Source organism: Halichoerus grypus, chromosome 7 (genome assembly GCF_964656455.1).
Source record: "Halichoerus grypus chromosome 7, mHalGry1.hap1.1, whole genome shotgun sequence".
In the NCBI taxonomy this organism is placed as follows: domain Eukaryota; kingdom Metazoa; phylum Chordata; class Mammalia; order Carnivora; family Phocidae; genus Halichoerus; species Halichoerus grypus.
In genome coordinates this window covers 8,839,732-8,853,041 of record NC_135718.1, presented here as the reverse complement: position 1 = coordinate 8,853,041, position 13,310 = coordinate 8,839,732, and the positions used below count along the sequence as shown (strand labels likewise).

Below are 13,310 nucleotides of genomic sequence, written 5' to 3'. Positions count from 1 at the left end.
CGAGACGTTGGCGTTTGAAATTAGCCAATGGCGGCCATATGCTGGAGCTTCCTCTCCGCCTCTTTCGCCCAGCCCGCGAGTGCTCGGAGGGAAGCGAGGAGGTGGTGGCGGCGGTCAGCGGCGGCCAAGTTGCTTCTAGGGGGAGCCCAAGGTAGCAGGGGCGAGGCGACGGGGCTCTGGGGCGGACTCTTTAGTGACATCCCAGGTCGGAGCCGGCCGCGGGGAACCCGTTTCGCTTTCAATCCTCTTTATTTTAGGAGCGTCCGGGGCGGTAGGCCTGGCGGAGGGGCCGGGGTGCGGGAGCCCGCGGTAGGCTATGCTGGGGGCTGCAGTTAGGGGTACCCCGGCGCGGGCCGGGCAGGTTGGGGCACCTAGAAGGGGCGGCGGGGGATGGGGGGGTGAGTTCCGACTGCGGCGGGCGCGCAGGGTCTGCGCAGGCGCAGACTCCGGGTCGCCGACGTTCTCTAGGTCCTTCCCCCCCTAAGACAGCCCCCCGTCCCGTAAGGCACCTCCTTACCGTGAAGCCCCCTGAATACGCGGCGTGCAGTCAGCCCAACACCCCATCCCGAGCCACTGGGGACTGACTGGTCGCTTGTTCCGTAGATGACCGGTTCTAACGAGTTCAAACTGAACCAGCCACCCGAGGACGGCATCTCCTCGGTGAAGTTCAGCCCCAACACCTCCCAGTTCCTGCTGGTCTCCTCCTGGGACACGTCGGTGCGCCTCTACGATGTGCCGGCCAACTCCATGCGCCTCAAGTACCAGCACACCGGCGCCGTCCTGGACTGCGCCTTCTATGTAGGTGTCCTCAGTTCGCGCACCTGCCCCCTTTGTTTTAGGATATCCTGTGCTGATACCGTCCTTCTGCCAGTGTCGGGTAGAAGTTATTTGGCTAGCTCTTAAGATTTTCCTTAACACTTGTCTTGAGCCAAATACAGTTTTTTGGGGATTGGGGTTATGCAGACGGCGGAAACGGTCTCCTCTTTCAAAAAGAGTAACCCTGCAAACTTTGTGGGTATATGACATTTGTATTTGAAATTTACAAGACAGTAAAATTTGGTTGCCTCATCAAAAGGAGGGTTTTTTGTTTTCCCTAGGAAATAGGAATGCCTGTGTGCTCTCAGCCAATGTGGTGAACAGCCCTTCCTTATTTTGCTGATGTTATTTTGGTGACCACTTATTTGCTCTATTTTGTGTGTGTGAGAGCCCAGTGTACATCATCCTGAGCATAAAGTGAACAGTTGGCTGTAGAAACAGGAATTTTGAAACACTTTGTAAACGTCTATAACTTTTGAATGACTTGGAACTTCTATTTTGTAGGATCCAACACATGCTTGGAGTGGGGGATTAGACCATCAATTGAAAATGCATGATTTGAACACTGATCAAGGTAATATGGGCACATTTTTATCAGTTTATTGTTTTCTCAGCTAGGGGACTAAAGTGTAAATGTTTATTTAGGAAGAGTGGTTCCTGACTTGCTTAGTTCCCAAGTTGTTGACAAGTAATAGTAGCTTCAATTTAAGACTTTTTTGTTTAAATGATAACCATTAAATTACTGATCACAAAATATGTCTCAGTAAATTCGTTCCATTAGGATCACCACTCTTAAGTGTTTACATGAAGTTGTCCTTAAGTATTTGACCTGTATCTGTCCTCAGAAGTGGACTGGACCCCATAGTAGTCTGCTGCTCATTAAGATTTTCCAGGACAGTGCTGATGTTTGAGTGTTCTCTTTTCAGAAGCTTATTTAGTTCAGACTGAAGGATGATAGGTCTTTAAAAATCTGATATTATAAAATAGCCAGTCCTGTCCAGCTACTATGTTAATTCTGCTTGTGTGATGATTTAGCATAGAATATGCTTCAGTTACATTTATTGAATGAATAATAAGATGACATTTTTTTTAAGTTAGTTTTTTAGAGGCCTGGATAGGAAATGACTTCACCAATTTTTTATGGTGACTTTGGAACAGAGCAGAAATGGAATGGAACTCAAATGTACAGAGCTCTTGGAGCATTAAAAACATTATTTTTGTATGTGCATACATTAGGTCTAGATGTCCTTGAAGCGGGTGGCACGGCACAGAGGTGACTAGCTGAGCATTAGCGGGACGATGGGAGAATGCAAAGAAGATGAGCACGCTATTTTGCCCAAAAAAAAAAAGAGAAGAGGTTATTTCATGAAAGTCACTCTGTCATGTAACTTAGAACTGCAAAACTATTTGGTTTTGTTAGATTATTCTATATAGTAAGTTAGCTTGCAGGTTTGGGTCCTATTTGTTGGAAAACTTAGGGGAAAAAACACAAATACAAAGATTTTTGATATGGAGACCATAGTTAAGGGAATTAGCTGTTTATTCTCAGGAGGTCATTGCTGAACTTCATGAGGTCATGTTTTTTCTTGTTTAAATGATACATTTTTTAAATAGGTAGTTTTCCTGTTTGAGGATCAGGATCACATATTTTTCTTTGTCGTATCCTTAGCATGTGGCATAGATTTTGTCACATACTTGACATTTAGTAGATGTTCATTGAATGAATGGATGAGATAGTGTGAAGAGTTGAAATTGAAAGGAAAGAAATTGTCTGTTGGAAATTTGACCCACCATGAAGACCAAGTGGACTAATCATAAGACTCCCTGCCTGCTTTATCCCCCAGCTTTCAGATATGCTGTTACCACATAAATAAGTTTCTTATAAATGTTGGCTTTAATGCAGTAAGTTTTATCCAGATCCAGGAGACCAGAGTTCTCTACTCATTCTTTCATTCAGCAGGTATTTGAGTATCTACCGTGTGTCAGAACCTGCAGTAGATAAAGTCAGAACTATGATGTTCAACAAGGTTTCTGATTTTAAGGAATCTAGAATCAGATGAGGAAAAAAAGCCAGATATGCCACCAATTTAACGTAATGTGAAATTCAAGTCAGCCTTTGGTATGTACCATGTTAGTGAATCAAACCATGCATTGTAAGGTGAACAGAGAGGAATGGATGACTATTTATAGTCATGTAGAAATTTTTCTATATGCAGACATTTTCATTGAGTTGGTGGAAGCCAATTCATTACAGTTTAGTCAATGTTTCCTTCTATTGTTCACTTGAGGAATCTTTGTTTAGTGGAGGTAGTAAAGCTGGGTGATTTTTTTTTTTCTTTCTCCCCCTGTAGAAAATCTCGTTGGAACCCATGATGCCCCTATCAGATGTGTTGAATACTGCCCTGAAGTGAATGTGATGGTGACAGGGAGTTGGGACCAGACAGTTAAACTGTGGGATCCCAGAACTCCTTGTAATGCAGGGACCTTCTCTCAGCCTGAAAAGGTAGGCTCTTTACATTCAAAATAGAAATTATAATCTTTGGGGTGATTTGATTTGATACACGTTTGATGAATATGGTGTTGAATTTGAAGGTTAATTAAGAGTTGATGAGAGGTGCCTGGCTGGCTCAGTCAGTAAAGAACACGACTCTTGATCTTGGGATTATGAGTTTGAGCCCCACATTGGGCGTAGAGATTACTTTAAAAAAAGTTGATTTTTTTTGAAGCAAAGGGATTGGATTTTGGTATTTGGGTCAGCTTTTTTTTTCTGTTTGTTGTCATCTTTGTACTGGATAGTAGTGGCTTAAATAAACCCACTGCTCTGTATTGTTAATGCTTTAAATCCCGGCACTGAGAAGCAACTCAGTGCCTTTTCAGAGAAGTCATTTAGCAAAGACTGTTGGATTGCCTTAAATTGGGTTTGACATCCCCAAACCAGGAAGTGGGACAGAGCATCACTCATTTTCACTTATGACCTGAGGTTTCATTTGAGTGGACTGTTAAGAAGGTGGAATGGGTTATCTTGAAGTTGAAGTTAGTGAGAAAGGTGTCCTATATTCCCTGGGTTTTGCCATTTATTTATTTATTTTTAATGTTGACAGATGTCGTTTGAAGGCTCTCCTGAAGAAAGCTTTTTTAAAACTGAAACTTTGTGTATTATTCTGATCTTTTGATCTGTACAATGAAAGTGTAATTGAGCATTCTTGCTGTATCCTCATCAGACTATCAGGTGGTAGTTAATTTTAAAGATTGATTGTTTTAGCAGTTTAAAGGTATCCTTCACTTGAGTCTATTTCCTTAGTGTAAATATACTATTCAGTTCCTGTTAGCCATCATTATATACTGTAGTGCATCCAGAGAGCCATTATTTCTGTCACATCACAGTCGAATCTACTCCTGGCAAGACCTTTGTTCAGAATAAAATAATTGCATTGTTTCTAGTTTTGATTTATGGTTGTATGTAACATGTTAAGAGCTGTGATAAATTGCTGGCAGAATATTGTATAATGGACAGCCACACTGAATCAAGCTGCTTATTGGTTCAGCAAGGTTCATTATGTCACCTTTTTTAATACTTTCTTTGATAAATGTATATACCTAGTCAGTAGCATGACAGTGGTTTCACATGATTTACGATCAGTGGGGATGGAAAGCCCTATTAGAAGCTTGTGTGTCACCTGTATAGTAAAGATTTAAGATAAAATTCCCAATCTGATTGTACTGTTATAAATCGATCTCTTTCTGGATTCTGTGTTTTTTAAGTTTGGCGTTTCACATGTCTTAGGTTAATTTCTATTTTTCTGCAAACATTGTGCTTTCTGAATAAACTGCAGTAGATCTCGCATTTGTCTTATTTAAATATGCTTATGTTAAATCTACTGTTTTGAATCTTTTTAATTCCTGATTTTTCCCTTAGTCAGATTAGTTGTTGAATTTTAAGGTCAGAAATCTGCGACTCTTGGGTTGTTGTATTGTTAAACCTAACTTGGTATTTTGGGGTGGTGGTATATCGTTAACACATTAGTGATTACTAACCTTGTGGTTTAGTTACTGAATGTTAAAGAGATGTCTTACCAGGCCGTGGGCTCTCTTCATTTTTTAATAGTGATTCTTCAGGTTTTAAAATATTAAATCAGATTAAATTAGAGTTGCTTCTTAGTTGAAAGTAATAACCAGAGTACAGTTTTATGCCTGAAGTCTAGATTTAAAAAAATTATTTAATATGATCAGGAAAATACATTTTGGCACTATTTTCATGAATTTGCTATTTGAATTTGACATATTTGAAAACAAACCACTTGAAATACTTGCTGGCAGGAAATTCTATGATTATAAAGGAATTTTTTATGGAAATTTTTTTAATACCGTAAAAAGGGCATTATGTGGGGAAAATAGATGCCTGTAAGGGAGAAAATGCTTTTTAAATTTTCGCTGAAGATGAACTTTGTCTTGAGTGTTTAGTAGGACATCAAGGCACAAGAATGTGCTTTGTCACATGCCAGACCACTGTTCTTGTCTTTTAATTTTGAGTACATATGCCACCAAAAGCAGCTAAGCAGCTAATTAATGATGGCTCCTTCATTCTTCTTGGAAAGGCCTTTTTATTCACTGTGACAGCTAGAAAATCAAGATTTTTAAGAGTTAACAAGATGAAATCTTTTTTTAAAGGGTGGTCATAGACAAATAACTTGGAAAATGATTATTTTATGAAAAGCTAGAAGCCTATCGAGAGGTATCTTGAATTGTTTTTATGACTTTATTATCTCCTTTTTTGAGTAGTTTTTACACTTATATTGTTACTAAATGAAACAAGAAGACTGGAAAAATTGCTTAATAATTGAATTTGTTTTAGTAACCAAGAGAATTAAGTCTTCAAAAGTGTTTTTGCAGAATTAATTAGAATGTACATTATATGATACATGACTTAAGTATGAAGAATATTTTGGATTGATTATTTTGTGCACATTACTTGGTTTGTGTAACTGTAGCATTTAAAATTTAATGCCTGTGTTTGAGAACCTGATCAGCTAACTTTTATGGTTTCACAGTTAGTGGACTTCTTTGGGGACAAAATGGCCTGTTTAGGCAAATGGGTGGATTTAGTAAGTTTTGGTCTTCTTGAAAGGTGTATACCCTCTCAGTGTCTGGAGACCGGCTGATTGTGGGCACTGCAGGCCGCAGAGTGCTGGTGTGGGACTTACGGAACATGGGCTATGTGCAACAGCGCCGGGAGTCCAGCCTCAAGTACCAGACTCGCTGCATCCGGGCATTTCCAAACAAGCAGGTACTGACCTATTCCCCACCCCCATTTGCGAATTTGAAAATAAGATCTCATCTCATTGGTCACTGCCTTTTAAAGCTTTGCTTTTTAAAAAATGTTTTGAGTACTGATTTAGAATTTGCTGTAGTTACATTTTCAACAGCCTTGTGTTATAGAGTAGTGTGTTAACCCAGTTTCATATAAGATCTTGATGTTCAGAGGGGGCGCCTGGGTGGCTCAGTCGTTAAGCGTCTGCCTTCGGCTCAGGCCATGATCCCAGGGTCCTGGGATCGAGCCCCGCATCGGGCTCCCTGCTCGGCGGGAAGCCTGCTTCTCCCTCTCCCACTCCCCCTGCTTGTGTTTCCTCTCTCACTGTGTCTCTCTCTGTCAAATAAATAAATAAAATCTTTAAAAAAAAAAAAAAGATCTTGATGTTCAGAGGGGTTAAGTAATCTATCAGTGGTTTGAATAGAGGTCTTCTGATTTTCTTGGTCCAGGATGCTTGACAGGTATATGGTAATCAGAGAGCGTTTTGCATATATTTCAATTTACCAAACCGGTGATTTCAAATTTAAATCTGGAAATTTAGGATTATGGAATTTGCTGTACTCTTTTTTTTTTTTTTGCCTCTTTGTAACTCTGATACTAATAGAGTTCTTTAGCTGGTCTGACAGCAGAACTTGGATTTTTTTTTTTTTTTTTAGAGAAGGCGATAATCCTTAGGTAATGACTACCTCTTTTGAAACATGGGGTGGGTTCCCCTCCCCGTCATCACTGCTAAACAAGATTGCCCTGTTTATTAGTGAGCCTCTTTTCCCCTCAAATCCTTAAAGTTTGAAGGAGAGTTGGTGGTGGTGTCAGCTGCTATAAGAATTTTATGAGAGGAAAAGTCATTAAAAACGGCAGATATCTTTGAAATCTTTTGCTGTCCTTTAGTGGTTGAGGAGCTAGATGCAATTATGTCAGTTATTCTCTTGGCCCTTTATCTTGAAAGGCTGGTACCTCAAATGGTGATCACAGTTCTTTTTCTCAGGAAATTGTAAATTTCCATTGAAGATAAGGCATTGAAGTTATGTGACTTTTAAAGATTTGACTGTGATTATAAGATATCCTTGTATTTATAAATATTATTTTTATGTCTTATGTCTAAAACTTTGTTAGTACATGTTTCTAGTTGATGATGGAAGTTTAAGATTTCACTGATTTTTTTTTTTCTCCTTAAGTAGTTTTCCAGGAATAATTCTTTTTCATACCTTTAGAATTAAAAAAATAAATAAAATATAGGGTTCATATTATCATATCCTTTAGTTTTTTTGACATATTGTCATTTCAAGGAAAGGTGAGAAAAGGTTTGAAACGGCAAACTACTTTGAACATTGTTGAAAATCTGTGTTGTTTGTGTGTGAACTCAACATGCTGTACTTAAATGCAAAAGGCAGAATGACTGAGGTGGAAGGCTGGTGTTCTCATTGATTCGGATCATTGATACCCGCCCCTCCCCCCCGCCCCTGCCGAAGGACACACAATTCTTAAGAGTTGTTGGAGGTGAAGAGGCACAGAGCACAAATTTGAGCCCCCTCTGGACAAGACAACAGATAAATGATACTGAAGCACTTTAAAATTCTTGTCTAGATTTGACAAAATTACTAGATGTGATAGCCTTATTTTTCTTTTTTTATAGAATGGGTATAAGTGTTCTTTAACTCTTGGACCGGTCATAGCTATGTTACTATAGTTTAAAACCTGTACCTGGTTAAAAGCTGGCTGTAGTTTCGTTTCTGAAATAATCCTCTTTAGTGCAGGTTGAATTTGGAAATTAGTGCCTTGTTTTTGGAAGCTGGAGTAACCGTTCTTGTCCTTCTCTGGTTCCCTCCTGACAGGGTTATGTTTTAAGCTCCATTGAAGGCCGAGTGGCAGTTGAGTACTTGGACCCAAGCCCTGAGGTACAGAAGAAGAAGTATGCCTTCAAGTGTCACAGACTAAAGGAGAACAACATCGAGCAGATTTACCCAGTCAATGCCATTTCCTTTCACAACATCCACAATACGTTTGCCACAGGTATGGTGTAGCATGTGTGCGTACGTCACATCGCTGAGAGAACAGTTTTGCTTTATTTTATTTCAGTTAAATTAATTGTAGAGAGAAAAGGGGGGGAGGGGTAGAGGGAGGGGAGGGCTAAAGAGAGAATCCTAAGCAGACTCCGCACTGAGCGCAGAGCCTGCCGTGGGGCTCGTGGGGCTCGATCTCACAACCCCAAGATCATGACCTGAGCCAAAATCAAGAGTCGGACACCCAACTGACTGAGCCACCCAGGCGCCCCAACAATTTTGCTTTAACTGAACGTTAGACAATTAATTACACTTAGGAAGAGTTTTTAAAAAATTGTGCTTGTTTTTTCTGACATTTAGGAAGTAAAAATTTTATCGTCTGTGGGGAAAATGTAACTTCTGTGACCTTAAAAATTAACCATTAAGGATAATGGTTTTTTTCTGTACCTGCTTTTAAGAACCATTTTACCTCTTTTGAAATGACTTGCAGGTGGCTCTGATGGATTTGTAAACATTTGGGATCCATTTAACAAAAAGCGACTGTGCCAGTTCCATCGGTACCCCACCAGCATTGCATCCCTGGCCTTCAGTAATGATGGGACCACGCTTGCAATAGCATCGTCGTATATGTATGAAATGGATGACACAGAACATCCTGAAGATGGTATCTTCATTCGCCAAGTGACAGATGCAGAAACAAAACCCAAGTGAGTATGCTTCACCTGTATTTGAGCCTTTTCTTGCATTCAACCCAGGATTTATTAATTTTTCTAAATTCATGAATAGCATTGTTGATGCCTGCCCGATATTACAGCTGACTGTAGGGTTGGAGTTGATTTTATCTTGTTCTCCCCAAGCTTTCAATATCCGTAGGTTGATAGACGTCTGATGGATAAAATTGTGCCTAGTTGTTTGGTAGAGAAGAATGTCAAACTCTCATTCTTCTTGAATAGGCACTATTATTTGAATCTCTGGAGTTATTACTAGCTCATTGCTTCAAAATTAAGTTGAGGAATTCAAGAATAATTTATTTTAGCAAATTCTGTTTAAGATATTTAAGAATTTGAACTGCCAAAAATCTTTCCTCTCCACAGAGGTTGTTTCTTTAATATTTACACAAAGTGAATGACCTTCAGGTCTTACTGGAAACCCAGAGTAATATGGCCTTGCCTGGAATAGCAAATTTCCGTAGTTTTGAAATTTTCATAGCTGTCTTTGGCTCTTGGTTGTAACTGTTAACAGAGAGGAACGATTTACATTTTTTTGGTACTAACAGGGCAAAGCTCTTTACTTAATTACCTGCACCAGGCCTGAGGGAAAACCGATACTTAGGCTCTGGTTAAACCATAAAATACTTACCCCAGGGGTCTTTGTCTGTTCTCTGTCCCTCTCTACCCAGGCCTCAATAAATATGGAATGACTGAATGTTTTCAGGATTCTTCTACTTGTCTGAGTTAAAATGGTTTAGCACCCTTGCTAAATTGGTTGAGTCCCTGAAAAGGGGCAGAGTATTAAATATTCAATATCATGCATACTTTTACAGGTTTGACTTTAGCAAAGACTTAGCATGTGAAGCCTGTTGGATAAAGGGCTGTGTTTGCATTTAATCTCTCACTTTTGTGTTTCTTGTCCTGGCCGGCCATTTTGATCTCATGCTGTTCTTTTTTCTTTTGAACTTGTAGGTCACCATGTACTTGACAAGATTTCATTTACTTAAGTGCCATGTTGATGATAATAAAACAATTCGTACTCCCCAATGGTGGATTTATTACTATTAACAAAGAAACCAGGGAAATATATTAATTTTAATATTATAAGAACCTGAAAATAATGGAAAAGAGGTTTTTATTGATTTTTTTTTTTTAAACGAACACTTTTAAGTGCATGAGATGGTTGATGGTTTGTTGCATTAAGGGTATTCTGGGCAAACAAAATTGGAGGGCAGTGATTACACTTTTGAGAATCAGTTTTGACCTTGATAATTTTTGTTTCCACTGTGGAAATACATGTTTGTAAATAAATATAGGTAATAAAAATCCTTTTGCATTCTTTCTGGACCTTAAATGGTGGAGGAAAAGGCTCTTGAGCCATTTGTTTCTTTTGCTGGTTGTAGTTGCTAATTCGAAAGCTGCTTCAGACTGCCTCATGAGGAGGTTAATCTACAATTAAACAGTATTTCCTCTTGGCCGTCCATTATTTTCCGAAGCAGATGGTTCATCGTTTCCTGGGCTGTTCAACAAAGCAAGGTTAAGGTTAGACTCCTGGGAATCAGCTAGTTTTCAATCTTATTAGGGTGCAGAAGGAAAACTAATAAGAAAACCTCCTAACTTCATTTTGTGACTGTAAACAATTATTTATTAGCAAACAATTGATCCCAGAAGGGCAAATTGTTTGAGTCAGTAATGAGCTGAGAAAAGACAGAGCATATCTGTGTATTTGGAAAAATAATTGTAACGTAATTGCAGTACATTTAGACAGGCATCTATTTGGACCTGTTTCTATCTCTAAATGAATTTTTGGAAACATTAACAAGGTTTACATATTTCTCTGACATTTATATAGTTCTCATGTCCATTTCAGTTGCCCAGCCGCTGGTGATTAAGGTTAAAAAGAAAAAAATTATAGTGAGAATGAGATTCACTTTAATGTAATGCCCTGAAACAGAACACGAACTTCGCTTGGCCTGTTCCAGCTAGTTCCACATAGTGTTTCTGTGGTCAGACTTTGGTGTTTGTTTATATTATTTGCAAATGTATGTTTTGAATGGGCCTTGGACCTTTACTGAAATTTATCCATGACATGTTTTTTAAGAAATTCTTTTGATACAGAGAAAGGTCTTTTATTTTCTGAGTGTTTCAGTGAAAACTTAGTGTAAGTCTGAACCCATCTTTTGAAATGTATTTTCTTCATTGCAGGTCCACCTAATCATCTCGTGAAAGTGGTTTCTCTATGGCAAGCTTTGTTTTACTTCCTACAAATACATACTTATCCCCTAAGGGATGCGTTATAGTCATTGTGGACACCTTATTTAGTATGTGGATTTCTCTGTTTTCTGTCTTAACAAAAAACATGTCTGTGTGCCCTTTCATGCTGACTGTATGGGATGAGGAGTCTTTGTGTCCTTGTGTGGTAGTCTGAAGAATTGTTTTTACCCCCAGAAAGCCCAGTTGCTGTTTATGAGCAGCTAGAGCTCTTTTTGTAAAATAATTTAAACCTGTTATTTCCATGCTGTCTAATAAATCAGAGATTCAGAACCCTTAAATGTTGGATGTTTTTAAATGTTGGTAATTAATGTAATTTACTTCATAAAAAGGCTTCTGTAAAGCAAAACTCGCTTCATCAAGGGCCTGGTGGGGATGACATTTTACCTTTAAGTCCACACTGCCTCGTTTAATTATGTCTATTCTGGTGTATGTTGGGGATTCAGTCCTGGCTAAAGTGATCTGTTGGAGTTCTGCCATTTCCCTCATGCCCTCTTGCTGGATCAGCAGGGCCCTTGAGCCAACTGTGTAGCGTCACAGGGTGGGCACAGACAGTGTGGCAGCTGACGGGCGCCCTTTGGCAGGACTGTCCCAGTGCTGGTGCAGTAGGGCTCATGTGGCTCACACATCCCTGTGCTGATGCGGCCATTGTACGCGCACACACACAGCCAAATGACACACCCGTCTGTGCTTATCCATCAAACGCTAAATCAAAGTGAAGCCCTTGGGATGGTAAATAATGTAATAGCCAGAGACTGATGGCATTGGTTCTTCAGTGCGATTATGTGCTTTTCAGAGTCATAACCACTTGGTTGAGGACAAAGCATAAATTTAAAACATTGTTTAACTGAAAGGGAATTAATACGGTATTGTAAAAGGTGACTAAAATTAAAGCAATGTTGGGGACCTGTTTTGAGTTCGTGGTGTGGGAGAGCTATTTGTGTACTTACATCTGGATGTCCTCTGTCTCTTGAAACCAGATGTGTCTCAACCTGAATGTGTCTCCCTACCTCCCTTGTGGACCTGTTAACCCGCTCTTGTTCACAGTTTGCCTGTTTGGGATTATAGCCACCTTTCCCCCAAATGACCCAGGGGTAATACCTTAGTGTTTTCCTTGATTTCCTTTTTCCATATTCTCTTCACTGTTTTTAAGTGTCTCTTCTGATGATTCTTCTTTCTGCTGCTCCTCTCCCACTGCCCCTCACCCAGCTGGGGAGTACAGCAGCCTCCAGCCTCCGCCCGGAGTTCTGCGTCTTCTGGAACAGTGACTTTCAGACCTTTTAGCTGGGATCCAAGTAGGAAATACATTTGAACAGAGGTCAATCCAGTATGTGTAATAGAGACAAATTTCATAAAGTATTCCTTGCCCTTTGTACATGTGATGCATCTGGTTTTTTTTCTTTTTCTTTCCTTTTTTTTTTTTTTTAAAGATTTATTTATTTGACAGAGACAAAGCGAGAGAAGGAACACAAGCAGGGGGGAGTGGGAGAGGGAGAAGCAGGCTTCCCGCTGAGCAGGGAGCCCAATGCGGGGCTCGATCCCAGGACCTCGGGATCACGACCTGAGCCGAAGGCAGACACCTAACAACTGAGCCACCCAGGCGCCCCTTGCCTTGCCTTTCTTTTCATTCTTTCCTTTCTTTTTATTATTTCCTTTCTTTCTTTCAAGAAATGCTGGCTATGGCCCCCTGAACTGATTTTATAACACATGCCTTGCCACCTCTAATTTGGGAAAGCTGCTCTATACCACACAAGACTTGAAAAACGCTTGCTCTTTTTCTCATTCTGTGCTTGGGATTGTCCAGTGCTCCCCATTGCTCATAGAAGTCCCTGGATCACTTTACGAGAAGGCGTGTGTCCAAGGCCTGCAGATCACCAGGAAGCCACTGCTGACTGTCCAGGTGGTCTTAGAAGAATGGGGATGGGCCTGACCACTGGGGATTCTGACAAGTAGATGCTTATATGGGGGCAGCAATACCTGGTTTGAGTTCTTCTGTGTAGAAACTTAAGGGTACATCAGCAGTTCCTCTTGTAGTGGGGAAAATCCAGGCCTGATTGGATGGAGGCCAGACCTCAAAGTTTGCCTTTGGCATTCAAGCCCTTTATTGTTTTGCTTTTGTTATCTGTTAAAGAGGTGTGTCCTAAGTTGTTTTGCTGTGTATGAATCTCTTCAGTGAAAAGGGATTGAGTGGTCAAATAAGATGAT

The 13,310-nt window shown here is 40.0% G+C and overlaps 1 protein-coding gene across 2 annotated transcripts; it reads left to right on the top strand.

Annotated features, from left to right (window-relative positions):
- BUB3 (BUB3 mitotic checkpoint protein) lies at positions 1–11,386 on the top strand. Of its 2 annotated transcripts, none has more exons than XM_036074942.2 (8): positions 1–151; positions 604–798; positions 1,321–1,390; positions 3,168–3,319; positions 5,942–6,100; positions 7,957–8,134; positions 8,615–8,831; positions 11,040–11,386. In XM_036074942.2, exons 2-8 carry the CDS (start codon positions 604–606, stop codon positions 11,047–11,049), a joined length of 981 nt encoding a protein of 326 aa, XP_035930835.1. In that variant the 5' UTR covers positions 1–151; the 3' UTR covers positions 11,050–11,386. The 2 variants fall into 2 exon arrangements, with proteins under 2 accessions (XP_035930835.1, XP_035930834.1); XM_036074941.2 differs by having other exon boundaries at positions 9,807–11,386.
- The last annotated feature ends 1,924 nt before the right edge of the window (positions 11,387–13,310 follow it).